Source organism: Chrysemys picta, chromosome 1, assembly GCF_011386835.1.
Source record: "Chrysemys picta bellii isolate R12L10 chromosome 1, ASM1138683v2, whole genome shotgun sequence".
Taxonomy (NCBI): domain Eukaryota; kingdom Metazoa; phylum Chordata; order Testudines; family Emydidae; genus Chrysemys; species Chrysemys picta.
This window is the reverse complement of record NC_088791.1, coordinates 27,826,943-27,853,885: the sequence shown is the minus strand read 5'-3', so window position 1 is coordinate 27,853,885 and position 26,943 is coordinate 27,826,943. Positions and strand designations below refer to the sequence as shown.

At 44.4% G+C, this 26,943-nt stretch overlaps 1 protein-coding gene across 16 annotated transcripts in view; it reads left to right on the top strand.

Annotated features, from left to right (window-relative positions):
- The window catches only part of SRPK2 (SRSF protein kinase 2), a 255,110-nt gene that overhangs the window by 212,070 nt on the left and 16,097 nt on the right, over window positions 1–26,943 (top strand). For 15 of the 16 annotated variants that reach the window (XM_065559685.1, XM_065559727.1, XM_065559633.1 and 12 more), the window contains 4 exons: window positions 14,215–14,315; window positions 14,418–14,525; window positions 26,041–26,110; window positions 26,775–26,867. In XM_065559685.1, the coding sequence (XP_065415757.1) occupies window positions 14,215–14,315; window positions 14,418–14,525; window positions 26,041–26,110; window positions 26,775–26,867 (372 nt within the window). The remainder of the gene's footprint in view (window positions 1–14,214; window positions 14,316–14,417; window positions 14,526–26,040; window positions 26,111–26,774; window positions 26,868–26,943) is intronic. The other variant, XM_065559775.1, reaches the window with a different exon arrangement.

The following is a 26,943-nucleotide window of genomic DNA, read 5'->3' as shown; positions in this document are numbered from 1 at the left end:
AGAGAGAAAGATTGTTCTCCTTAACTTCTGAGGATAGGACAAGAAGCAATGGGTTTAAATTGTAACAAGGTTAGTTTAGGTTGGACATTAGGAAAAACTTCCTAACTGTTCGGGTGGTTAAGCACTGGAATAAATTGCCTGGGGAGGTAGTGGAATCTCCATTATTGGAGATTTTCAAGAGGAGGCTAAATAAACACCTGTCAGGGATAGTCTAGACAATACTTAGTCCTGCCATGAGTGCAGGGGACTGGACTAAGGGGAATCTCAAGGTCCCTTCCAGATTCCGTTAGCTTTTTTGACTGCTGCAGCACATTGAGCAGATGTTTTCAGAGAACTATCAACGATGACGCCAAGATCTCTTTCTTGAGTGGTAAGCAACTAATTTAGACCCCATCATTTTGTATGTATAGCTGGGATTATTTTTTCCACTGTGTATTATTTTGCATTTATCAACACTGAATTTTGTCTGCCAGTTTGTTGCCTAGTCACCCAGTTTTTTGAGATCTCTTTGTAATTCTTCACAGTCAGCTTTGGACTGTATTATCTTGAGTAATTAATATTGGTTGCAAATTTTGCCACATCACTGTTTACACACCTTTTTCCAGGTCATTTATAAATATGTTGAACAGCACTGGCTCCAGTATACCTCTCTGGGGAACCCCACTATTTACCTCTTTCCATTGTGAAAACTGACCATTTATTCTTACCTTTTGTTTCCTAACTTTTAACTAGTTACGGATCCATGAAAGCATCTTCCCTCTTATCGCATGACTGGTTAATTTGTGTAAGAGCCTTTGGTGAGGGACCTTGCCAAAGACTTTTGAAACTCCAAGTACACTGTATCCACTGGATCATCTTTGTCTGCATGCTTGTTGACTCAGAGAATGGTAATAGATTAGCAAGGCATGATTTCACTTTACAAAAGCCATTTGACTCTTCCCCAACATATTGTGTTTATTTATTTTTATATATTTATGTGACAATTTTGTTCTTTACTATAGTTTTAACCAATTTGCCTGGTACTGAAGGTCCGCCTGTAATTGCCAGTATCGCCTTTGAAACCTTTTTTATAGATAGGAGCATTACATTAGCTATCCTCCAGTCATCTGGTACAGAGTTTGATTTAATTGATAGGTTACATACTGCAGTTAGTAATTCTGCAATTTCATATTTGAGTTCCTTCAGACTCTTGATGAATACCATCTGATCCTGGTGAGTTATTACTGTTTAATCTATCCGTTTGTTCTAAAAACTCCTCTTTAATGACACCTCAATCTGGGACAGTTCCTCAGATTTGTCACCTAAAAAGAATGGCTCAGGTTTGGGAATCTCCTTGATGTCCTCTGCAGTGAAGTGGATGACAAAAATTTTTTTACAAAAAGGTGAGGCACAATTTTATAATTCAGCGACTATAACAGCAAAACATTTTGGATAAGGTTGCAGGAAATTAAAAGCAAAGGAGAGACTTTGCTTGGCTTCTAATCCAGACCCCAAACCAGAAAGTCTCTACAGATCCCTTGTATAGAAGGTGCATAGGAGGAAGACTTCAGGTAAAATCGTGGCCCCATTCCATTCATTGGGAGTTTTGCCACTGACTTCAATGACACCAGGATTTTACCTGTGGATGTTTTGATCTGTGTCAGTTACCTAATGGTAAATCTACTGGTAATTTCAATCCTAAAAAAACAGTGGAAGAGATAGTAAGAAAAGAAATCTGTAACCAGGTAAGGGAAAATATGAAGGTTCATTGGGCACGAGCATTAGGTTTGCATGAGCATCATCCCAGGCATAGGTACTCAATTTAAAAATTAGTGGATTAAGAGACTATAGTATGGTAGATATTAATTCAAGATTTAAGTAAGGTAACTGACACAGAACTTCACCTTAATAAATTAATTCAAAGGTCTGTGAGAAGATTAAAAGAAAACTAAGCAAAATTACAGTCAAATAAGACAACATGCCTAGAAAGAAGTCCAAGGCCTTAATTAATAAGCACTCCCATTTTACCTAGTTTAACATAAGTTGCACCAGGGAACTGTTACATGATACTAGTACCTTAGAAGCCTCTTAACCTTAACATTCTTGTAATATAGTTGTGTGTGTGTGTAATTTCTTATGTTTTTAAAAAAGTCAACTGAAAAAGCAGAAATTTTTCGAGTGCTGATCCCTACGTGTACTGCACTGTGCTCCATGCGCCTGGAGTCAGAGAATTCTTGAAAACAGTGTCTGTTGGTCCGTGCATAAGCCCTCACACTCCTTGCGCCTCCAACTGAGGAAATAAAGGGAAGAGAGGACCTACCGCCTCTCCAGTTCCTTCTTATTGCCGTATGGCTTGATTCAGAACCCCCAGTGTCCAGAGCTTTGCCTTGATTTATTCTTCGATCTCTGTAAGTGTGTGTGTGGGTGTGTGTGTGTGTGTAATTTTACTCTGTAGTTTTAGCTAAGTTTTATAGTTAGTCCCCATCCCGGGGAAAACCTCTCCTCTTCTCTCTCCCCCCCCCCCATCCTTTTATGAGTACTGGACTATGCCCAGGACTCCAGGCTCCAAAATCTGTGTTCTTGTCCATTCTCCTTCTCAGTCAGTGATGACCATCATCCTTGTCTATACTGCCTCGGGGAAGCTTAAATCACAACATGGTGCAGTATCTGCTGCTCTTTCTCCAGTTGTACCTCTGAGGGGCAGGAACTTTACCTCAAGGAGCACCTAACATAGAAAGCCATGAGTCTGCAGTCAGATCCAGACTGGGAGATTCGTCCCTCGTGCCCCTCGTTCATCAGCCTGATTCAGAAGGAGTGCACCTCCTACCACATGGTCCTACTTAGGGGCAAGGGATTCTATAGATCCCTCATTTGGGTCTTGCCAGGAAGGCAGAGAGTGCTCTCATAAATATGACCTTGGCTACACTGGCAATTCACAACGCTGCACTTGCTGCGCTCAGGGGTGTGAAAAAACACTCCCCCTGAGCGCAGCGAGTGCAGCGCTGTAAAGCGCCACTGTAAAGCGCAGCGCTGCAAGCTATTCCCCTCAGAGAGGCGACTACACTCGCGCTTCACAGCGCTACCGCGGCAGCGCTGTAAATCCACGAGTGTAGCCAAGGCCTGAGTAAGCAAATTCTCCTCTAAGTCCACTTCAGAGAAGTTGGGTGCAACTCTGCCTATGTTGAACAAGTCTTCCTTCTCAGTCCATAAGGAGTTAGAATATTCTAAGTCTCGGGGTCATGACAAGAATGCCCCCAAATCCAGGACTCCATCGGTACCAGACCATGTTCTTGTGGCAATGACACCTACAGTTCCAACTAAGCCTAAACACTGGGAACCGCAGCACTGACAAAAAGCATCCATAGGGAGCCTCAACCACCTATGGTAGGCTCTGCCTCTTCTGGCTGTGGTGCAAACTGTAACTGCTGTGGCTCTGTCAGTTTGGGGGGCATGGGGGACAGGACCAGGGAAAGCAGAGACTTAGGCTACACGTGATGATATTTTTATCTCCCTGATCCCCAATCTCTATCACTGTCAGGGCTTTTCCTCATGAAGGAAGGTCCTAACTCCACCAGGTAGGGTTGCCAGGTGTCCAGTTTTTGACTGGAATGCCTGGTCGAAAAGGGATCCTGGCAGTGGGCCACTAAAAGTCTGGTTGGCAGAACTGGCAGGCTCCCTACCTGGCTCTGTGCGGCTCCCCGGAAGTGGCGACATGTCCCTCGGCTCCGAGGCGGAGGAATGGCTATGGTGGCTCTGTGCGCTGCTCCTGCCCTTTGTGCTGGCTCTGCAGCTCACATTGGCTGGGAATCACAGCCAATGGGAGCTGAGACGGTGGCTCTTGCATGCTGTGGCAGCACGCAGAGCCGCCTGTCCGTGCCGCCACCTAGGAGCCAAGGGACATGTTGCTGCTTGCAGGAAGCCGCCCGAGGTGAGTGCCGCCCAGAGCCCACACCCTTCACCCCCTCCTGTACCCCAGCCCTGAGCCTCTTTCTGTGCCCCAACCCTCTACCCTACCTCGGAACCCCCTCCCGCACTTCAAACCCCTTGTCCCTTGGCCCCAGCCCAGAGCCCACATCCGCAGCCCAGAGCCCCTCCCACACCCTAATCCCCTGCCTCAACCGGCGTCCCCTCCCACACGCTGAACCTCTTGTCCCCAGCTGAGAGCCTCCTCTTGTGCCCAAACCCCTCATCCGCATCCCCAGCCCAGAGCCCATACCCCATCCCACCTCCAACCCCCTGCCTCAGGCTGGAGCCCCCTCCTACACGCCGAACCCCTTGGCCCTACCCTCCAGCTCCCTCGTGCACACCAAACCCCTCGGTCCCAGTCCCAAGCCCCCTCCTTCACACCAAACTCTCATCCCTGGCCCCAACCCAGAGCCCACACCACCAGCTGAAGCCCTCACCCCTTCCTGCACCCCAACCCATTGCCCCACCCTGGTGAAAATGAGCTATTGAGGGAGGGTGGTGAAGAGTGAGGGGATGGAGTGAGTGGGGATGGGGCCTCTGAGAAGGGGTGGAACGGGGCGTGGCCTTGGGGAAGGGGTGGGACAGGGGGCGGGGTAAGGTGTTTGGTTTTGTGCAATTAGAATGTTGGCAACCCGACCATCAGGAGATGCAATTTAAGGCAGGAGTCTGTCCCAATTCCATCGTCCAATCATGGTTTCCCTTCAGCGGAACCATCAATAGATCCATCCCTTGCAGAACAACCTGAAATTTTAGTCATTATCTTGCTGATCACTGTCACCAGTGGTTGTCATACTGGTATCTCCCAAATCTCTCACAGGCGAGGATACAACTTTTATAATTTATTGTGCTAACACCACTATGCGTAATTCAGTAGGGATTTCTCCCCTTTTCCTTGTTTGTATTTCTTCACCCAACTAATGTTGGAGTGCCCTTCTCCAATAAGTTTCAGTGGTAGCTGTGTTACTCTGTATCAGCAAAAAAACTGAGGAGTCCTTGTGGCACCTTAGAGACAAACAAATTTATTTGGGCATAAGCTTCCGTAGGCTAGAACCCACTTCATCAGATGTATGAAGTAGAAGATACAGGGAGCAGGTCTCTCCAAGCTCATCATCATCAGAAGCAAGCTCCCTACAGACCAGGACACACCAACTCAAAGCGTTGCCAGAACAACAGATTCAAAACCTGCAACATTATCTCCACTACTACAATGTTCAACACCCCCCACAACACACCAAACAAGCTCCATGGATTCTACACATGACTATAACATGTGGAATACCTCATCCAGCACACTAAATGCCCCAATAACAACTATGTGGGTGAAACCAGCTCCCAAATGAACTCTGATGGAAAAATGATAAAAGACAAAAACACCACATCACCCATGAGTGAACACTTTTCACAAAACAATCACTCTATATCTGTCCTATCAGTCATCCTCAAAGGAAACCTGCACAGCACTTTCAAAAGACGAGCCTGGGAATTTAAATTCATTACTCTGCTGGATGCTAAAAATCATGAACTGAACAGAGATACTGTTTGTCTTATTACAACAAACTGCGATGGGCAATCACTTGTTACCGAGTATGATCTTCCTTGGGAGTTATGGGTCCTCAGGTGGCTAATAAGGCCAATCCTTGAACCACAAGTTCTGTTACAATGAGGGCAGATGTTTTCAGGCTCAGCAGGAGGCTGTTGACCATGACTGGAGAACAGTCTCTCCTTCCTCCTGCACCTCTTGTCCTCTTTGGCTTGTTGGCGAGCAAGATCAAAATGCAGGGGACCATCACGTAGGACTTCACTCCATTTTAAGCGATCCTGGGCAAGTGTCTCCCAGGTATTAATGTCAATATTACATTTTTTAGGTTGTCCTTCAGCAAGTCCTTATAACGCTTCCGTTGTCCACCCATGTTACGGTACCCTTCTTTCAGCTAAGAGAACAGGACCTGTTTTGGGAGGCGATGGTCTGGCATCCGGACAACGTGACCAGTCCAGCGGAATTGCTGACGGATGATCATTGCCTCGATACTGGTGGTCTTTGCCTCTTCCAGAATGCTAATATCTTCCCATTTGATCTTCAGAATCTTACAAAGGCAGCGTTGATTGTGTCTCTCAAGGACTTTCAAGTGGTATCTATAGGTTGTCCAAGTTTTGGACCCATACAACAGTGTTGGGAGAATGGCTTGATAAACAAGAAGCTTGGTGTCTGTTTGAATGTGGTGATCTTCAAAGACCCTGTGCTGTAAACGAGAAAAAGCTACACTGGCACAGGTCAGGCGATGTTGAATTTCTGCATCAATATCTGCCTTGGATGAAAGATGACTTCCAAGGTAGAGGAAATGATTGACATTCTCCAGTGCCACTCCATTGATTTTGATAGATGGGGCATGTAATACCTCATTTGGAGAGGGCTGATAGAGCACTTTAGTCTTCTTGATATTAAGAGTGAGACCAAGACATGTGTAAAGCCCTTAACTGTTCTGCCATGGGTGACCCTAAGGGAGTACATGACTCCAGGTAGCATCGCTCTTGGGTCATTGAGACACGCAAGTCTCTCCACCACTACAAGGTGGTGATCCATGGAGAGGACAACAAACTGTAACTCACTAATATCCTCATTTTGTCCTATGACTTCAGAGGTGTTAACAGGCCTCTCTATCTTGAATGGTCCCGTACAATATGTGCTAAGTACTTGTGCTGCAGCTAAACAATCTGTTCCACCTTGCATTTTGTTGTGATGCTGGAAGTTCCTTTCCCAGACCTGAAGAGCTCTGTGTGGCTCGAAAGCTTGTTTCTCTCTCCAAAATAGTTGATCCAATAAAAGATATTACCTCACCCACCTTGCCTCTCTAATATCCTGGGACTGACATGGCTACAACTACACTGCCTGGGCAATAAAATGGCAGATGAAATTCAGTATTGTTATAGGCAAAGTAATGCACATTGAGAAAAAATAATCCCAACTATACATACAAAATAAAGGCTTCTAAATTAGCTGTTACCACTCAAGACTGACTGTAAGCCTGTGATTTCCAGAAGCTGGAATTGGACAACCGGGGATGGATCACTCAATATATTGCCCTGTTCTGTTAATTCCCTCTGAAGCATATGGCACCAGCCACTGGCACGAGGCAGGATACTGGGCTAGATGGACCACTGATCTGACCCAATATGGCCCTTCTTATGTTCCTAGCCTTTAGTTCAGATTAGCTAACTACCAAGCACTGTTGGCTAAATATGATTATTTGAACTATTCCAAATTCCTGGACTTCATTGACAAGCTTCTGCACTAAGATAGAGCACAATTCCAGGTTCTCATTGAGGATGGCAAGTTGATTGCCAGGACCACCTTTCAATCAGTGGTTGATGCAGCAGATACATCTTCAAGGTCAATGGCAGCAGCCTTTGTGATGTGCCGTGAATCATGGCTTCACTCTTTGGGGTTTCCCAGGGAGGTCCAGAACATCTTAGAGGAGATGGATCACTTGAAATTGCCCTGTTGTGTTCGTTCCGTCTGAAGCATCTGGCTCATGGTGAGAGACAGGATACTGGGCTAGATAGACCTTTGGTCTGACTCAGTATGGCCATTCTTATGTTCTTATGACTCAGGAATCTTGGATTCTATTCCAGATTCTGGAGGGGAATGTTCTGTGGTTGTCAGTGACCCTTCTACCCATCCCTTTCAGTGTGTCCTTCTGCCAGTCATGTCTCTCCCCCAGTCCCAGTCTCCTTGCTCAGCCAGTCCTAATTTCCTCCTGAGAGCTACCTGGTGAGTCCCAGTCTCCTCTCTCTAGTTTCCAGGGCCCTCATCCCACTTTCCTTCCCAGGCACCCTGTCTGGGAATTCCAGTCTCCTTCTCCTAGTATCCTTCTCTGATCTCAGTCTCCCCATCCCACTGCTTTCAGTCCTCCCACCCAGGTTCCTTATTCCTCAATGCTTAGCCAGTCCAAGTGTAATCCCTCTCCCCCCACCCCAGCTCCTCATCTGACCTGGCTCCTAGTCATTGTTGCCCCATTGTTCTCCCACTCGTTCATTCCCAATCTCCCCCGACCCCCCACTGCCTGCTTGTCCCAATAATTTCTGTCTTCCATGACCCCCACGTTGGATTCTTATTCCCTCTGCTCTGGAGTCATGCTGCAATTTTTTTCTACACTGTCCAGGAGCTGGGAGGTGGGGGGCATGCATTAAGACACAGAAGATATAATCTCCCTGTCCTCTGTTCTGGTGCTACAGTAACTAGGAGGAGCAATTGCATGATAAGCTTCTGCTCAGCTTCTGCATTCCTGGGAGGTATCATGCTTATTGCAAATGGAAAGTTGTCAAAAAATTTAGCTACCAAAGTAAACCCTGTACTGAGGAGATGTGAACTAAGATTTTTCAGAGGGTTATGAATTGGCCAGGTTTTGGTGCTTTTTCACTGAGACAGCAAAAGGCACATTGCTAAAGTGTGGTACAGCAGTCAATACTTGAGCCTTAATTTGTCAGAAAATGCCTTAGAGTGAGGTTAATTGGAAGCTTCCTATGGTATCCAAGCCCCAGTTTGAAATATGAGGATTTCTACCAAACTGAAAGATGGATAAAGGCTCTGTTGAATTTTTGGCCCTTATATTGGAAGTTTAAAATTAAACGCTTCTGCCAAGGATTTCTGAAGTAACTTGTGATTTTGGGGGCTTCGTTATTTGGGTGCTCTTGGGACAAAAGGGGCGTTCTCTGGACTTTTAAGTATCGTGCCACTTGATGGTATCACAAGTTTGGCACATAGATTAAATAGTTTTGAAAATTGTGACCTGGATACTATGAGTGCCTATGTGTGTATCCTGATGTGGGCTTTTTAAGAATACTACCCTGATATCTATTAGAAAAGTGAAAGAAGATGGCCCTTTGGGAGCACTTTATCTGTAGATATTTTGTGGACTTTTTAGCTTTCTTTTCTCTCTGTATGAATACGTTCATTCTAGGGCAGTCGATTTATCACAGTTAACTCATGCAATTAACTCAAAAAAATTAATTGCGATTAATCGCACTGTTAAACAATAGAATACCAATTGAAATTTATTAAATATTTTTGGATGTTTTTCTACATTTTCAAATATATTGATTTCAGTTAGAACACAGAATACAAAGTGAACAGTGCTCACTTTATATTATTATTTTGATTACAAATATTTGCACTGTAAAAATGATAAACAAAAGAAATAGTATTTTTTCAATTCACCTCATACAAGTACTGTAGTGCAATCTCTTTATCGTGAAAGTGCAACTTGCAAATGTAGATTTTGTTTGTTTGTTACATAGCTGCACTCAAAAACAAAACAATGTAAACCTTTAGAGCAGTGGTTCTTAACCTTTACTGCAGCCTGCACCCTTTTGGTTCTCAAAATATGTTCTCGCACACCATATCAAAAATTGTTGAAATAGGTCAGTTCTTTAAACCTAGATATATTTTTTGTTTGTACATTACAGTAATCGTTAAAAAAATGTATAATGTTAATAAATACTCAGGTTTGATGAAATAAAGTAGTTGTACTTACGTGCCTGTGCTTAATTTGTGTTTTCAATGATTTACCTTCTAAAAAAATCTGGCATGTCTCAGACCCCCAGAAAGGGCAGCTCGCACCCATGTTAAGAACCACTGCTTAGAGCCTTGTAAAGGTCTGGACTCACCCCTGCGGCGCCTCCTGCTGGTCATCCAGGGAATTAGCTCACCAACCTCTGGAGCGTCCTCTGCAGGCCGGTGATCCACCTTGTCCTCAGCTGGCTCCCGTGTCCCTCCCAGGACCCCGGTGCCCCTTGCTCTGGGTGCTGCCCCTGGCAGTACCCACACACGCTGGGTCTCCCCTCCCAGGGGAACCCCCACCCACTATCCCCACCTTGCCTCAGCACTAGGCCACTGCCAGTCACCAACTAGCCCCCGCTCCCTGGGGCAGAATGCAGTATAGGCCACTCATCACTGGCAAGGGGGGTTTGGACCTGATGCCTTGGCCTAGCCCTGGGCTGCCCTCTGCAACCCCCCCAGTACCCCTTGGCCTAATACTAGGCCGCAGCCTGGGGCTTTCCAGGCTGGAGCTCCCCAGCTCCTCAGCCTTTCCCCAGCCCTGCTCCACTCAGGTGCTCTTTGTCTAGCTCCCTGCAACCAGGCCCTTCTCTGAAGGCAGAGAGAGACTGCTGAGCTCTTGGCTCCCAGCCTCTTTGTACAGGCCAGCTGAGGCCTGATTGGGGCGTGGCCCAGCTGCAGCCACTTCCCCCAATCAGGCCAGTAGCTGCTTCTCCCTGCAACAGCCTTCTGCAGGGCTGTTCCAAAGCCATCAGGGCAGGAGCGGTGTCCACCCCGCTACAAGCCCACTCAGTCCTATTTCTTGTTCAGCCAATCGCTAAGACAAACAAGTTTGTTTACATTTACAGGAGATAATGCTACCCTCTACTTATTTACAGTGTCACCTGAAAGTGAGAACGGGCATTCACATGGCACTTTTGTAGCCGGCATTGCAAGGTATTTATGTGCCAGATATGCTTAACATTTGTATGTCCATTCATGCTTCGGCCACCATTCCAGAGGACATGCTTCCATGCTGATGATGCTCCTTTTTGGAAAAAAAAAAAAGCGTTAATGAAATTTGTGACTGCATTCCTTGGGGGGAGAAATGCATGTCTCATGCTCTGTTTTACCCGCATTCTGCCATATATTTCATGTTATAGCAGTCTCGGATGATGACCTAGCACACGTTGTTCATTTTAAGAACACTTTCACAGCAGATTTGACAAAACACAAAGAAGGTACCAATGTGAGATTTCTAAAAATAGCTACAGCACTCGACCCAAGGTTTAAGAATATGAAGTGCCTTCCAAAATCTGAGGAGGAGGAGGTGTGGAACACACTTTCAGAAGTCTTAAGAGCAACACTCTGATGCAGAAACTACACAACCCAAACCATCAAAAAAGAAAATCAACCTTCTGCTGGTGGCATCTGATTCAGATAATGAAAATGAACATGTGTTGGTCTGCATCGCTTTGGATTGTTATTGAGCAGAACCAGTCATCGGTAGGAACGCATGTCCTCTGGAATGGTGTTTGAAGCATGAAGGGAAATATCAATCTTTAGTGCATCTGGCACATAAATATCTTGCGATGCCGGCTACAACAGTGCCATGCGAACGCCTGTTCTTACTTTCAGGTGACAGTGTAAAGAAAGAAGCGGGCAGCATTATCTCCTGCAAATGTAAACAAACTTGTTTGAGCAATTTACTGAACAAGAAGTAGGACTGAATGGACTTGTAGGCTCTAAAGTTTTACATTTTTTTTTATTTTTGAGTGCAGTTATTTTTTGTACATAATTCTACATTTGTAAGTTCAACTTTCATGATAAAGATATTGCACTTCAGTACTTGTATTAAGGGAATTGAAAAATACTATTTCTTTTGATTTTTACAGTGCAAATATTTGTAATAAAAAATAATGTAAAGTGAGCACTGTACACTTTATATTTTATGTTCTAATTGAAATCAATATATTTGAAAATGTAGAAAATATCCAAAAATATTTAAATAAATGATATTCTATTATTGTTTAACAGTGCGATTAATCGCGATTAATTTTTTTAATCGCTTGACGGCCATAATTCATTCTGTATACTACAAAATGGATTCAGAATGAAGGGTGTAATAAACTGAACAGGTTAGTTAAACACCTGTTAGGAATTGTAAAGATAATCATAGAAATGTAGGACTGAAGGGACCTTGATATGTCATCTAGTCCAGTCCTTTGTACAGAGTCAGGATTAAGTATTAGCTAGACCATCTCTGATAGGTGTTTGGCTAACCTGTTCTTAAAAATCTCCAATGACAGAGATTCTACAACCTCCCTAAGTAATTTGTTCCAGTGCTTAACCACCCTTACAGTTAGGAAGTTTCTCCTAATGTCTAACCTAAATCTCCCTTGCTACAATTTAAGTCTATTACTTCTTGTCCTGTCCTCAGTGGTTAAGGAGAACAATCTATCACCTGTATCATTATAAAAACCTTGTAAATACTTGAAGACTTATCATACCCCCCCCCCCACTCGCAACCCCCACCCCCGTCTTCTCTTCTCCAGACTACACAAACCCAATTTTTCCAGTCTTTCCTCATAGGTCATGTTTTCTGACCTTTCATCATTTTAATTGCTGTCTTCTGGACTTTCACCAGTTTGTCCACATCTTTCCGAATGAGGCCTTATCAGTGCTGAGTAGAGTGGAAGATTTACTTCTGGTGTCTTGCTGACAAAACTCCTGTTAATATATTCCCAAATAATGTTTGCTTTTTTTGCGAATGTCTTAATTGTTGACTCATATTTAGTTTGTGATCAGCTATAATCCCCAGGTCCCTTTTTGGAATACTCCTTCCTAGGCAGTCATTTCCCATTTTGTATTTATGCAGTTGATTATTCCTTCCTAAGTATAATAATTTGCATTTGTCCTTATTGAATTTCATCCTATTTATTCTAGACCATTTCTCCAGTTTGTCAAGATCATTTTGAATTCTAATTCCATCCTCCAAAATGCTTCCAGCCCCTCCCAGTTGGGTATCATCCACAAACTTTATAAGTGTACTCTATGCCATTATCCAAATCATTTATGAAGATATTGAATAGAACTGGACTCAGGATATATCCCTGCAGGACCCCACTTGCTATGCCCTATCAGCTTGATTGTGAACCACTGATAACTAATCTCCTGGTATGCTTTTACAGCCAGTTGTGCACCCAACTTATAGTAGCTTCTTCTAGGCTATATTGCTCTCGTTAGTTTATGAGGTCATGTGATACAGTGTCACAAACCTTACTAAAATTGAGATACATCATATCTACTGCTTCCCCCCATCCACAAGGCTTGTCACCCTTTCCAAGAAGGATATTAGGTTCATTTGACATGATTTGTTCTTGACAAATCCATGTTGACTGTTACTTATCACCTTATTGTCTTTTAGGTGTTACAAATTGATTATTTTCTCCATTATCTTTCCGGATATTGAAGTTAAGCTGACTGGTCTAAAATTCCCTGGGTTGTCCCTATTCCCCCTTTTATAGCTAGGTACCGTATTTGCCCTTTTCCAGTCCTCAAGGATCTGTCCCATCCTCTACAAGTTCTCAAAGATAATCGCTAATGGCTAGCTCACAGATCTCTTCAGTCAGTATTCATATATGGTGATCAGTTAGACCCTGAGCATGTAAGCAAGAGCCAGCCAGCCTGAAAGAGAGAATGCTCAGAGCTCTGGCCCTCCCTGTCCAATATCCCATCTCCAGGTGTGGCCATCCCTGATGGTTCAGAGGAGGGAGATTTAAAAAAACCCCAAAACCACCACCCTTACAGAATACGTGGGGGGAGAGGGGAATCACTTCCTGACCCCTGCAGGGTTGTAATTTGTTTGCAGTAGATGAAAACCATATACACATTTTGATTTTTTCCATGACAGTTACAAGTTATGATTTGTCATTTTTCCCTCTCAAAGAAGATTCCTGTAATTGTCTTTACCTTCTCACCCTCAAAAATCTGGGTGCTGACTGTCTTCTCAGGAGGGCGGCTTGAGGCTCCTGCTGGAACCTGCTAGTGCTAATGATTTGAACAAATGATTGACTGCAAAGATGTGAGGCACTTTTTCCTCAGTTCCTTCCAAGGCTAAGCACAATTCCTTCACAGGAATCTCAGTTCTTGTTGGTCCAGAATGCAACACCAAACATGAATTCCAAACTCTAATCCCCACATGCTAGTACATCTGAGCTACTGATAGACCACAGAGTTAATAATTTTGTTCTTAGCACATAGAACCTAGCCATTTATAATCTGTATGAGAATCTTTCTTGTAAATTTTACATCTTCCAAAGCAAACTATTTTTTTAATCTGCAAAAAGCAAAACTATTATTGTGGAAAGAGAGTTGTGAATGGACGCTTAAGTTAGCAGTATCTTAATAAAGTATCTGTTACATATTAGATATCTTCTATCTTGAGTGAAATATTAGGGAAAGATTAAAATCATAAGTAAAATGTTTCACTGGTGGTACAGGATGGGAATGGGTGAATTTTCAACTTCCAAAATTATGCAGGCTGTAAGACGTTTTAATAATCTAAGGTAAGGTAAGGAAATCTGAGTGTCACTTTAAATTCTCATAACTGTCAGCTAATGATTTTGATGCCTCCAAGTTTTTAAGAAACTGGATGAAGTGTCAAACCAATATTGTTTAAAGACAATAAAAAACATGCCGTGGGTACTAACTGTTCTACTTCTTGTTTGTACTAGCAAAAACCCGTGCTGCGGACTTATTGGTGAATCCCCTGGATCCAAGAAATGCAGATAAAATTAGAGTTAAAATTGCTGATCTGGGAAATGCTTGCTGGGTGGTAAGTATAAAAATCTTATTTTAAGTATTTAGCCTTCATTGTTGAGAACAAACCTTTTTATTGTTAGTTTTTTTTTCATTAATGCCATTCTTTCCATTTTAGCATAAACACTTCACTGAAGACATCCAGACAAGACAGTATAGATCCATAGAGGTTTTAATAGGAGCAGGTTACAGTACACCTGCTGATATCTGGAGTACAGCCTGTATGGTAAGAACCAGAATATGCTGTTATTTTATTATGTCAGTCAAACTTTATTTTACTAAATAAAATCCATTGAGAACAAGTGCTTATTTACAGTGGGGACCTGGCTATAATGGTTCTTATTATAAATTATGTAATCACAGGAGCAACGCTATAGCTGAGATAATAAACATATTTTCACTATAAGTTTGATATTTTTTCCCACCTCAACTTTTCTATCATTCTCAAAGAAGTAGCCTCCAGTAATTGTCCATGCATGGTCTTTTGGCACAGAGAAATGTTTTGGGGAAAGTTTAATTCTTGTTCGAGTAGATGCAGCTGTGTATTCTATGCTGGTGTGTGCGCCTCGCATACTGGAACAGAGAACTTAGCCTAGCAGTATCCGTAGGGGCGGCACTAATGTTCTGTGGCCATAGCCCCTCCTCATGTTATATAAAGGTGGAGCTACCCTGACACCCTCAGTTTCTTGTCACTGCCCATGGCTAGAGTCGGAGCTCTGTGTGTTGTCTTCACCTCACACTTTCGCTTTCAGTTTTCTGAGAACTTTTCTTGTATAGGCTTAGTTTAAGTATTAGTTTATTGTTAGTAGATTAGTTGGCTAACGCCGTTTGATGTCCTAACAAGGGTTTAAGCATTGTCCATTATGTAGCGGGGCCATCCCCAGCTGAGACTCCCCACACACAAGGTGCTTGTTGTTTCTTGGTGAGGAACACAGAGAGAGGTGCTCCATCTGCAAGTCGTTCACAAAGAGGACTCAGGTGGCAAGAGACTTGTGGTTGAAGCAGCACCTTTTGAAGCAGGCCAGGAGGCCCCCTTTGGCACCAAGACCTTCATCTGATCAGCGGCCGCCTTCGGATGTGACAAGCGATGCCACCCCACGCTTGGGCTTTAGTGTTTCTCTCAAGAGGAAAAGATTGTTTACCCTCCTCTGGTGCAGCAAGGAAGAGGTCCCATAAAATGAGTTGGGATAATTACCGGTCTCAGGGGAACAACTCCTCCTTCTAGGAGGAATGCTGACCAGCACTGTACTCACTCTGGCAGGTGGGATGGAGCAGGTCTGTCCAACTGCTAACCAGTACCATGCTGAGAACAGCAAGGGCCTGTCCCGTCGACTCCGGTTCTGGTCATGGGGCATCTGTTGAGTCCAGTACCAACAACATGGCAACATTACCGACCATCTCCATGCCAGCAGCATACCAGGTGACATCATACCTGCTTTGCCTCTCGATTCCAGACTCTCCACTGGGGTTCAGCATCTCTTCCGTTTCTCTGCTTTTCATCAAGTGTGTGATTGTGGTAACAGCATATCTCAGGAAGAAGGGAATTCATACCTTCCTGTATCTGAATGATTGGTTACTGAGGGGCAAGTCCAGCAAAGAAGTCCTCTCTTATGTTCACTTCACGCTACGCCTACTCAATCATCTAGGTCTGATCCTAAACAGCAGAAAGGCAGTATTGCTTCCAACTCGAAGAATCAAGTTCATTGGGGCCCAGATAGACTCGACAAGGTCAGGAGCATTTCTACTGACTGAGCAGTTCCAGGTGATCTATCACGTATGTCTTAAGCTGCAGTCTCAACCCTCAACCACAGCCCAAGTATGCCTGAGGTTGCTAGGCCGTATGGCCATATTTACCCAGGTAGTCCAATATGCCAGGCTGCACCTGTGTCCTCTTCAGATGTCGCTGAAGTTGATCTATCGTCCAAATCGCTATCCCTTGGGTACTCTGATCTGACTCCTCCCACCAATCCTGGGTTTCTACAGTGGTGGACAGTTCTTGACACGGTGTGCCAGGGTGTTCCTCTCACTTGGCCACCATTGACCAGGACTGTAATCACCCGATGCCTCCTTAATAGTTTGGGGAGCACATTTGGACTCATTGAAAGTTCAAGATCTGTGGTCAGAGTGAGAAGCTTCTCTGTATATTAATGTTCTAGAGCTTCATCCCATCTACAATGCCTGTCAGACCTGTCAGGTTCATATCAAGGGTGCAGCATTTCTCATACTCTCTGGCAATACCACCATGATGTATTACGTGAACAGGTGAGGGGAGCACATTCCAAAATGCTTTGTCAGGAGGCAATCAGTGTCTGGCATTTTTCATCTGGCAAAACATCCCCCATGGCTGATCACTTACCTGGGTTCCAGAATCAATTGGTGAATAACCTCAGCAGGAATTTCTCGTTGATTCACAAGCTGTCTCTGAAGCCCATCATCCTGCAGTCTGTCTGTGGGGTATTCTGACGATCAACTTGTTTTCTCTTGTGCCAAACAAGAAATGACATCTATTCTGTTCCTGAAGTCGCCTCAGTCTGGACTCCTTGACCAATGCTTTTCACCTGAGCTGGGAATCGGCACTCCTATGTGCCTTTCCTCTAATTCCGGACATCCCACAGGTCATTTTCAAGCTGAAATTGGACCATGCCAAGCTCATTCTTATTGCTCCAGAGTGGCCAAAACAATGCTGATTCTCCAACCTCCTCATATTATCGTTTCAGCCTCCGATATTCCTGCCTCTTCATCCTGACCTCCTGACTCAGCATTACAGTCAAGTTTTGCATCCAACACTCATCTCTCTGCATCTCTTTGTGGGTGCTGCATGATTAGATGAGGAAAAGGAACGATGTTCGGTGGCGATCCGGCAGCTCTTGCTTAATAGTTGGAAGCCCTCAACCAGGGTGCCCTACTCGGCCAACTAGAAGCTGCTCTTAGTATGGTCATTGGCCCGGGGAGTTCAGCCAACACTGGCTTGTATCCAGGACATCTTGGAGTACCTGTTACACCTTCAGTCTTCTGGTCTTGCACTTAGTTCATTGCAAGTCCACCTGGCAGCGATTTTGGCATTTCATCCACCTATCCGTGGGAAGTCAGTGTTTTCAAACTCAGTGGAAATGAGGTTCTTCAAAGGAGTCACTCAACTCCACCCACTGGTTAAAGAGACGGTTCCTTTGTGGGTTTTTAATACTGTTTTGGTGGCTCATATGGGACCTCCATTCAAGCCGCTGGCAACTTCTTTCTCCTTGTCTTTGTTTATGCTCCTTGGATTGGAGCAAGGGCAAGTGTCTGAAATGATAACACCCTTACTGTCTAACTTGTGTTGTTGCACTTTGAATCCAGGTGGTTAAAGTGCCAGGGGAGCCCGGTCATAGGAGGATCTTTTTCTGTTATGTTTGTGTGGATCTATTTTGGCACTCAGTAAAATGGCTTTCAGGGAGATTTGGATCACTCAAGAAAAACAGCACCATTGCATTTATAAACAACAACTTTTAAAAGTAAGCATAGAAAGCAAAACATAACTATAGAACGGCAGGAGGAATTAGAGAAGAGAAAACTTGTACTTGGATTTTTGCTTCTCCAGAGAGAACCTGGGTGGGGAGTGAGAGTGTTTTTGTGGAGTGGACACCCTTCTAAAATGAGGAGAGAATTCTATTACATAAATAGTGGTATTACAGTCTAAGGTACCAATTCTGCAAACACTTATACGGGTGATTAACTTTCTGCTGCAAGCAGTCCCATTGAAATTAATGGGATTACTCACATTCCTAAAGTTAAACATGTGTAAGTGTATGCAGGTTCGGGGCCGAATATATTTACTCACATTCTCTCCTCTAACAGATTGCAGTAGTAGTTCTCCTCTCATATTCTTCCTGCCCAGTGCTTTAGAGAGAGTGAATGTGTCTCCGAAGGCACTGTATGAACACGATACCATTGTGCTGGTGCATGTAAGAGGCACATACCAGGATGTGTAACAAATCATCTTACTCTGCACAGGAATTAGCATCTTAAAAACTCTGGAGAATTACAAGTCTGGTTGGAAAATAAATGTGTGACCCTCATGGTTTCTCAGGTAGTGGTAGTAACATCACTAAGGGGAAAAATATATTTAACAAATATAAAAATGGCAGAGTTAATATTGTTCTGTAGGAAGAGGGCAGATATAGAAGGATACTAGGATCAGAGAAAGCAGCTTGCCTTGCATTTTGAAGTGGAGGAAAGAAGCTGCAAGCTTAATGTCACGGAACCAAGGCACATTTTAGTAAACCGTTTAGAAAGCAATTAAGTGAAGACGCTATTTAGATTCCAGTAAGAGATGCTTTTCACAAATTAAAATACCCATGTGCACATTTTTCCATCAGCAGGGATGGACAGTATTCATTGCTTTTATTAACTAACTGCTGCTTTGCTTTGAAGAATGCAGTACACATGCTGAAATATACTAAAGAAAATTACCTTCCAAAGGTATCATAATGGTAGATACAGTATAAGAACCAAAATAGAGCAGAACAGAAAAAGATGCCTAATGAACAACCACTCGTGGTATTAGCATGGGTTTGAGAGTAGGCTGTAGGGAATAATAGAACCCTAGTTTCCTCTCTGATTGCCTGTGTTTTGTGTATCAGACTTACTTATCAAGCTGAGATAAGGCAAAATATCTTTTGTGTGTTTGTCCTTTTTATTGCCTGACTTTGTAGAGAGAGTTTTAGAGGGAACAAACTGCCATAGTGCACTTCTGTCATAAGCCATTTTGCCCTTTCTTCCATGCCTCCCCCCACACATGGAATGCCTTCTCTAAGCAAGTCCTGCTACTAAAACTGCTAGCTCCTTCAAACCCTTACAACTAGACTGACTTCTCTTGTGATACCTTTGGGAAATTGCCAACAGATAATTCCATCTAAAAAGTCAGTGAAGATAACTAGCCTTTGGGAACTCACTGAACTTTCCTGTGTTTCAGCTCACTTGTGTAAAATGACATTAACTAGACATAAATAGACATTAATTTCTACTAAAGTGAACATCAAGATGTATTGATCCAAGAGATAAACATCGATCAAGGTAAACTCAAGGTCAATATTTACTTCAAGGAACAACATGATTTAAACATTATTCATGCGTCTGACGAAGTGGGTATTCACCCACGAAAGCTTATGCTCCAATATGTCTGTTAGTCTATAAGGTGCCATGGGACTCTTTGTCGCTTTTTTAAAGGAACAATGTAATCTTAGGCTCTGTGATGGGGTGGGACTCACCATGCTAGCACCCCCTGCTGATCATCTTGCAGATCGGCTCCACAGGTCAGTATGCTGACTCCTGGTGGTGTCTCATCTGTCGTCACATCTGCTCCAAGGACCGCAGCGTCCTCTTCAGGACACAGCACTCAGCTGTGCCACACTCGGTCCTCCCCCCTTCCAGGGGAATTGCAGTCCACTGTCCATCCACTTCCCTCAGTAGCAAATGCAGCCCAATGTCTGGCTATTTCCTCACTGGCGAGTGGGAATGTGTGAAATCTAGGCCCGCCCACTACTCTGGGTCCTGGCCCAGGGACCCTGTAGATGGCCGCTACTTGCTGCATCCCCTCTGACTCTTCAGTAGATTTCCCTGGGCCACTTCCCTGTGGCCCCAGCACTCTCTTTGCCCTTGTCTCAGGGCCTCAGCCTGCAGATCCCTGCAGCCTGCCAGGAGCTGCCTTTAGCTCCCCGGGTCTCTGCCCGCAGCACTGCTCTGTCCAGGGTGCTTGCTGCCTTCAGCCTGCAAGGCAGCCAGCCTTCCTCCCTCCTCAAACTCCAGGGAGTAACCAAGCTGCTCTGCTCTGCAGCCCTTCTTATATGGGCCAGCCTGACCCTGATTGACTGCTACTTGCAACCCCTCTCTTAATTGGCTGTCTCCTGCACAGCCTCCCTAGGGCTCTATTAACCCCTTATGGGCCAGTGTGGAGCAGACGCCCTATCACAGGCTCTCTCTACGCTATGAACTAAGGGTGTGATTCCCCAGCTTGTATACATATACTTGTGCTAACTCTCCTCAAGCTAGCACAGGTGTAAATAGCTGTGCAGCCACAGTAGCATGGGTACAAGCAGTGGAGGCACAACTTGGCTGTGCTGACTATGGGCATGGCTACACTTGCAGATGAAGAACGCTTTGAGTTAAACCAGCCTTCGTAGAGTTCAGTAGGGAAAGCGCTGCAGTCTGTCCACACTGACAGCGCACTGGCATGGTCATATTAGCAGCTCTTGCAATGGCCACAGAGAGCAGTGCATTGTGGTAGCTATTTCAGCATGAAAGTGGCCGCAACGTGCTTTTCAAATGGGTGGGGTGGGGTGGAGTGGAGTGTGACAGGGAGTGTGTTGTGTGTATGTGGGGGGGAGAGAAAGTGGGTTTTTAGGGGCTGACAGCGTGTCAGCATGCTGTCTTGTAAGTTCAGACAGCAGCAGACCTCCCTCTCCCACCCCCCAGCATTCCACAGTAATGGTTGCTTTGTCTTGGAGCAGATAAGCATGCCGGCTGTCAAACGGAGCTTTCAAAGGGCATATCCAAAACAATGACAAGAGTGGCCACTTGACTTAAGGGGATTATGGGATGTTTCCAGATGCTGATCAGAGCGCAGTAATGCAACACCTCGTTCACACTGACTCTGGGGTGCTCCAGCGGGGGCGTATCAAACGTTATTCTACTTGCCGAGGTGGAATCGGAGCGCTCTATGTGCCTTGCCAGTGTGGACGGGTAGTGAGCTAGTGCGCCCGGGGCTCCTTTAATGCGCTGTAACTAGCAAGTGTAGCCAAGCCCTATGGATCCACCAGTTTCAGGTTAATGTGAGTATGTGTATGCAAGTAGGGGAATTACCCCCTAGCTTGTAGAGTAGACATTGCCTTATTTTAAGTATTGATAGCACAGTTCCCCACACTTGGGAGCGCATGCTGTCTTGGCACTGAGCTATTGTGGCTCTGCACATGGTTTCTGGGACACCAACCATTTGGATGTGAAGTTATATAAGGAGAAGTAAGTGTGACCCAACTCCAGAGCCTTCTGACTGCTACAGACCAAAAACTTTGAACCCTCCTTTTTTGTGACCACTTTTTTCCTTGCTAATATAGTTAGCTTGTTTTTAATTGTTATTCTGGTTGTTTCTTGTTGGATGTTTAAAAACGTATTTTAGTGTTAGGCTCAGCACCACAGTGTGGCCTGGTCAATGCCATTCACTTTGTGTTATCCAGTCAGTATACTCTACAAACAAATAGAAACCTGCACGGTTCAAAGCATGGAGTCAAAGCTACACAAGAAGACAAAGGGAGAAGCTGAATCAGTTCTGAGGTGTCATCAAGTTTCTGCTCAGCACTAAAGTAGAACAGGTACCATGGATCTGATGAGACTTGAGGCTCATACTGAGTATTCCCAGGTCCAGAACCCCTCTGCCTGACGCTTCAATATCTTAGGTCTCTGTCCCCACACTTCTGATAATAGAGTTTCTGCAAGTCAGTTTTTTAATCCCACCCGGGTTAATTCTGCTCCAAGAGATTAATTTTAGCAAACCACATAATCCCTTCCTATATGGACTCTATCTGAGAATCAGTTTTTAAAAGATATTATTCTTTTGAAATCCACAAAGACCAGCTACCTTTCACACCCATTCTCTTAAGAAATCTGGCCCCAGCTATTGCATCAGTGAAGACATCTCCTCGGGTCCAGGTGGCCATTGATGGCTTCTCACTCTCATCTGATTTGGATAATGATTTTCTGAAGGATCCTAGTAAGGAGGAGTCTCAACCCATTATATTTTCCCTATGGTGCCAGAGTGGTATTCTCTTTGATTTTACCACCACATAACTTCTGGAGCTGCCGAGATTTATTTGCATATATGATGGGAGCTCTATATCTTGAACTTTCCAGGGTCTGTGTATAAATCCGCAAATCTGTGAATCACAGTGGTTTCACTTCTTAGAGTTCCTTCAGTAGGGCTGGGTAGCAGTCCAGTTTAATAGACACTGGAACCATTTGAGACCATTTTCAGCCATTAGTGACCATGCCTTTGAAAATCACTATTTCCCTGGCATGATGAACAAAAATGTCTGGAAGGGACAAATTATTCTGGTATGGGCTCATTTGGATCACTAGAGCCCAGTACAGATACAGAATTTGTATCCGCATCTGATCCACGATCTGCAAAAATGGTCCGTGGATTTGAAGGGCTCTATAGATCACCATGCAGTTCAAGGCCTGTGGAAGTCAAGGACCTATAAATAGGTTAGAGTTACAGGTAATTCATCTATATTCAAATCTTACATTCCATGAATTATTTTGGGGAAGTTCTGAATGTATGGCGTGTATTATACAGGAGGTGAGACTCAATGATCACATTCCCGCCTTTGAATCTGTGAATTAGAGACAGAACAGTATTTTGCAGACACCATCGCGACCATGGAGTAAAGTGAACTGACAGAGTGGATCTCGCTCTCAGAACTATATCAAAAAGTTGTCAGGCTCTTGCTGTATCCCTCTTCTTGCCCTTCATCTACCCAGGAAAAGCAACGTCTTGGAAGATAACTTAAATTGGAGATACAGTGCTCAGCACAAGTGATCATTCAAGTAATTTTAGTATTCAGAAGTTTGGGTTCTCTTTAAATAGACCTGCTTTCAATAAGGGAAAATATGACATACCCACAGTTTCCCTCCCTGAGGATGAGGATTCAAGCAGTTGACTTCTTAGGCTGGAGTCAAGAATTCGTGTATGCCTCTTTATATCTGTTACCAAGAGTCTTCAGGACAATCAGGCATGGCAGAGTTGAGGTGATATAGCTCCAACTTGAGCTTGCCATTTCTGGTTCTCAGAGTTCCTACCTTAACTTTGGAACTTCCAGTTCATTTTACAGCTCTTCTGGATCTCCCTTCACAAACTCAGGGCCAGATTATTTATCCAGATCTGAAACCTCTGAATTTTGTGGCTTGGAATGCAGCATGTTGCTGGACATGTGTGAATCACTGACCTACTGTACAATTCAGTTTACTGATCTTGTACAATTCAGTTTAATTTTTTTATTGCCTCCATTTTCCTATCAGTAAAATGTGGCTGACAGTGTTTCCCTACTTAGAAAGAATTAAATTTTTCTGTAAATCGCATAGCTAACTTGTAGACTGTCAGAATAAATTCAGGGGGGAGACACAGTTTTTGCCCAGGGATTGTCTAAATGGATCCAACTTTGTATACAAACATGTATGCCCTTGCAGGTGTTTCTGTGCCTTGAAAGTTTTAGGATACATTATATTATAGATTCATGGCATGAAATCTTGTCCTTGTAGATATTATGAGGAATTTTGCCACTGACTTCAAGAGGGGGTCCTTTATCCATAGATTTTAAGGCCTTGAGGGACTATTACGATCATCTAGTCCAGTAGTTCTCAAACTTTTGTATTGGTGACTCCTCTCACACAGCAAGCATCTGAGTGCGACACCCCCCCCCCCCTTATAAATTAAAAACACATTTTTTATATTTAACACTATGATGAATGCTGGAGGCAAAGTGGGATTTTGGGTGGAGGCTGACAGCTCACAACGCCCACGGAATAACCTCGCAACCCTCTGAGAGATCACAACCCCCAGTTTGAGAACCCCTGATTCTAGTCTGACCTCCTTCATTTGTAGCATAAGACATAGAATTTCACTCAGTGATTCCTGTATCTAGATGAATAACTTGTAATTGAACTAGAGCATATTTGTAGAAACACATGCAACTGGATTTAGAGATCCCAAATGATGAAGAATTTATCACATCCCTGGATAATTTGTTCAAGTGGTGAATTACTATCTTGTTCAAAATGTGCATCTTATTTCCAGTTTGAACTTTACTGAGTTCAGCTTTCAGCCACTGGATCTTGGAAAGCTATGGTCCTCCAGATGAAACCGTGTGTCTCAGAAGTGATTGTCTCTGAGAAGCATAAATCTGCTAATTGCAGTTTGATACACACTTTGACAGCATTACTGTCTTGGTTTGGCTTCAGAATCTTGTGTCCAATTTAAGGCAAGCACTCAGCAATCTTTATTTAACTGGTTTTCTTCAGAATTAACCCCCCCTTAAGGGTTGATGCTGTTAATTAACTTCCCAACAGAAGGGTTCTGTGTTGATGATACTCAAAGATGACAGATTTCTTACCTAGTAAATTCAAACTCCAGGAATTACCAGATAGATTGATAGCATAAATCCACACTCCCTATCTGTTTTCTCCAGTTCTTCAATCTAAGGCATAGATTCTGATTAAGTACAAAAAAATGGACTGGGGTTAAGACTTGCTGCTCCTTTTGAAGCCTTGGATATGAATCGTCAGTGTTGCAAGGGAGCATTCTCTCTAGAGCAGCAGTTCTCAACCAGGGGTCTGGGGCAGTGTTCCCGATAATTTTTTGTGTCCATGTGCGGAATTAATTTTGTTATGTGCACCAATATGGAGGTGATGTGTGACACATCACCTTCATATTGGTGCACATAATGAAATTCATGTGGTGGGGGTGGGGCCAAGGGGTTCGGCGTGTGGGAAGGGGCTCAGGGCTGGGGCAGAGGGTTGGGATGTGGGGGTGATGAGGGCTCTGGCTGGGGGTGCGGGCTCTGGGGTGAGACTGGGAATGAGGGGTTTGGGATGCGGGGGGCTCAGGGCTGGAGCAGAGGGTTGGGGTGCAGGGGTGTGTGGGCTCTGAGGTGGGGCCTGGGATAAGGGGTTTGGGATGCAGGCTGTCCCAGGACTGAGGTGGGGAGAGATGGCTCCCCCCAGCCCTCTCTTGCTACAGCAGCTCAGGGCTGGGGCAGAGGTACCTCTCCCCAGCCGCAGCAGCTCCAGCAGGGCTGGGCCGGGCTGAGGGAGAGGCTCCTCCCCTGGCTGAGGCAGGTCCACGCTGGAGCCAGTGGGGAAGAGCACCTCTCCCCGCTGCAGCCCTGAGCCCCTGCGCGGGGCTTACTAGGTGGCAGCACAGCCGCACAGCTTAGAGGGAACTGAGGTCTGGAGCCCCCTGGGGGCCACGGACAGATTTCAGAGGGTCCGCCAAAATAAATGAGAAAGCAGGGCTGGCGTTAGACTCACTGGGGCCGAGGGCTGAAAGCCGAAGCCCAAGCAACTTAGCTTTGCAGAGCCCCCTGTGGTTTGGGGCCCTGGGCAATTGCCCTGCTTGCTAACCTGTAACGCTGGCCTTGGCTTTTAATCTACTGGATATACAGAAAAACTGTTGTTGTGGCAGAGGTGGGCTGTGGAATTTTTATAGGGGGCCTCAGAAAGAAAAAGATTGAGAACCCCTGCTCTAGAGAGTTCTGACCATGACACCAAGAGCCAGGGCCGGCTCCAGAGTTTTTGCTGCCCCAAGGATCGGCGGCACATCGGCGGCAGCTCTACCGCGCCACTTCATTCTTCTGCGGCAATTTGCAGCAGGTCCTTCCCTCCGAGAGGGACTGAGGGACCCGCTGCCGAATTGGCGCCGAAGAGTCGGACGTGCTGCCCCTTTCTGTTGGCTGCCCCAAGCACCTGCTTGCTGAGCTGGTGCCTGGAGCCGGCCCTGCCAAGAGCACATGCACTTTCTCCCAAGACTGTACTCAAGGAACTGCTGTTACTAGGTAAGTAACCTTTATGAGATTTAAGTTTAGTTATACGTCCTTTGGAAACACTTGCTTTGAAAGTAATTCTCTCTGTTTTAACATTTGACATTTCATTGTCAAAATTCTAAGATTAAAATAATTATTTCTGAAATACCTATAAATGTGTCTGTTATTTCCTAGGCATTTGAGCTTGCAACTGGAGATTATTTGTTTGAACCACATTCTGGTGAAGACTATTCCAGGGATGAGGGTATGTATCTTCTGAGATGTTTGAACAGCTTAGAGTAGTGTTTATCTGTGTACTTGAGTAAACTGTTGATAAACATTGTGTTTTGGTATCAGATTGTAAATTCAGATTTTTTCTTTTTAATTTTAAGTCCCGTCGGTAGCATTAGGTGGGCAAACGCCCTTCAGCAGACACATTCATCTTGCTTAACAGCAGCGTGAAGGAATTAGACTACTTTCTTGTAAGATTTGCATATGTGTGAAAACCTGATTGAGAAATAACAGAGCATTTTAGTTACAAAAAGCAACACAATTGAGTTTTAATGTATCTTCTGTTTATTAGAATAGATATTTACATTTGTGTATATATTGTTTGAAGTAGCTGGTTACTAATTTAAAAAAAAAACAGAATTAACTCCTGCTTCCATCTATATACCTGTCCATTTCCATGCTTGTGTGCTTGTAATGCCCCTTGCAGCGGTAACATGGGCATCATTCATTGTTCCTAAATGCTACTAATGATGCCAGAGTTCTGCTGATCCTGGAAACCTGTGCATGGGTTTGCTGCAAACATTGTTGATTTGAAACTATTTCTGATTTTTTACTAATTCCAGTTTCTTTCCTCTTCTTTTTATCCCATCTTTCCCTGCCCTTCCCACTCCTGTGCCCTTTTTTTCTCTCCTTCATAGACCACATAGCACACATCATAGAGCTGCTAGGCAATATCCCAAGGCACTTTGCTCTATCTGGAAAATATTCTCGGGAATTCTTCAATCGCAGAGGTAGTACCTCTTCTTTTTGAAAGGCGCCGTGATGCAGACAGAAGTGGAATAGCAGTTGCTGGTTGTAACGCATACC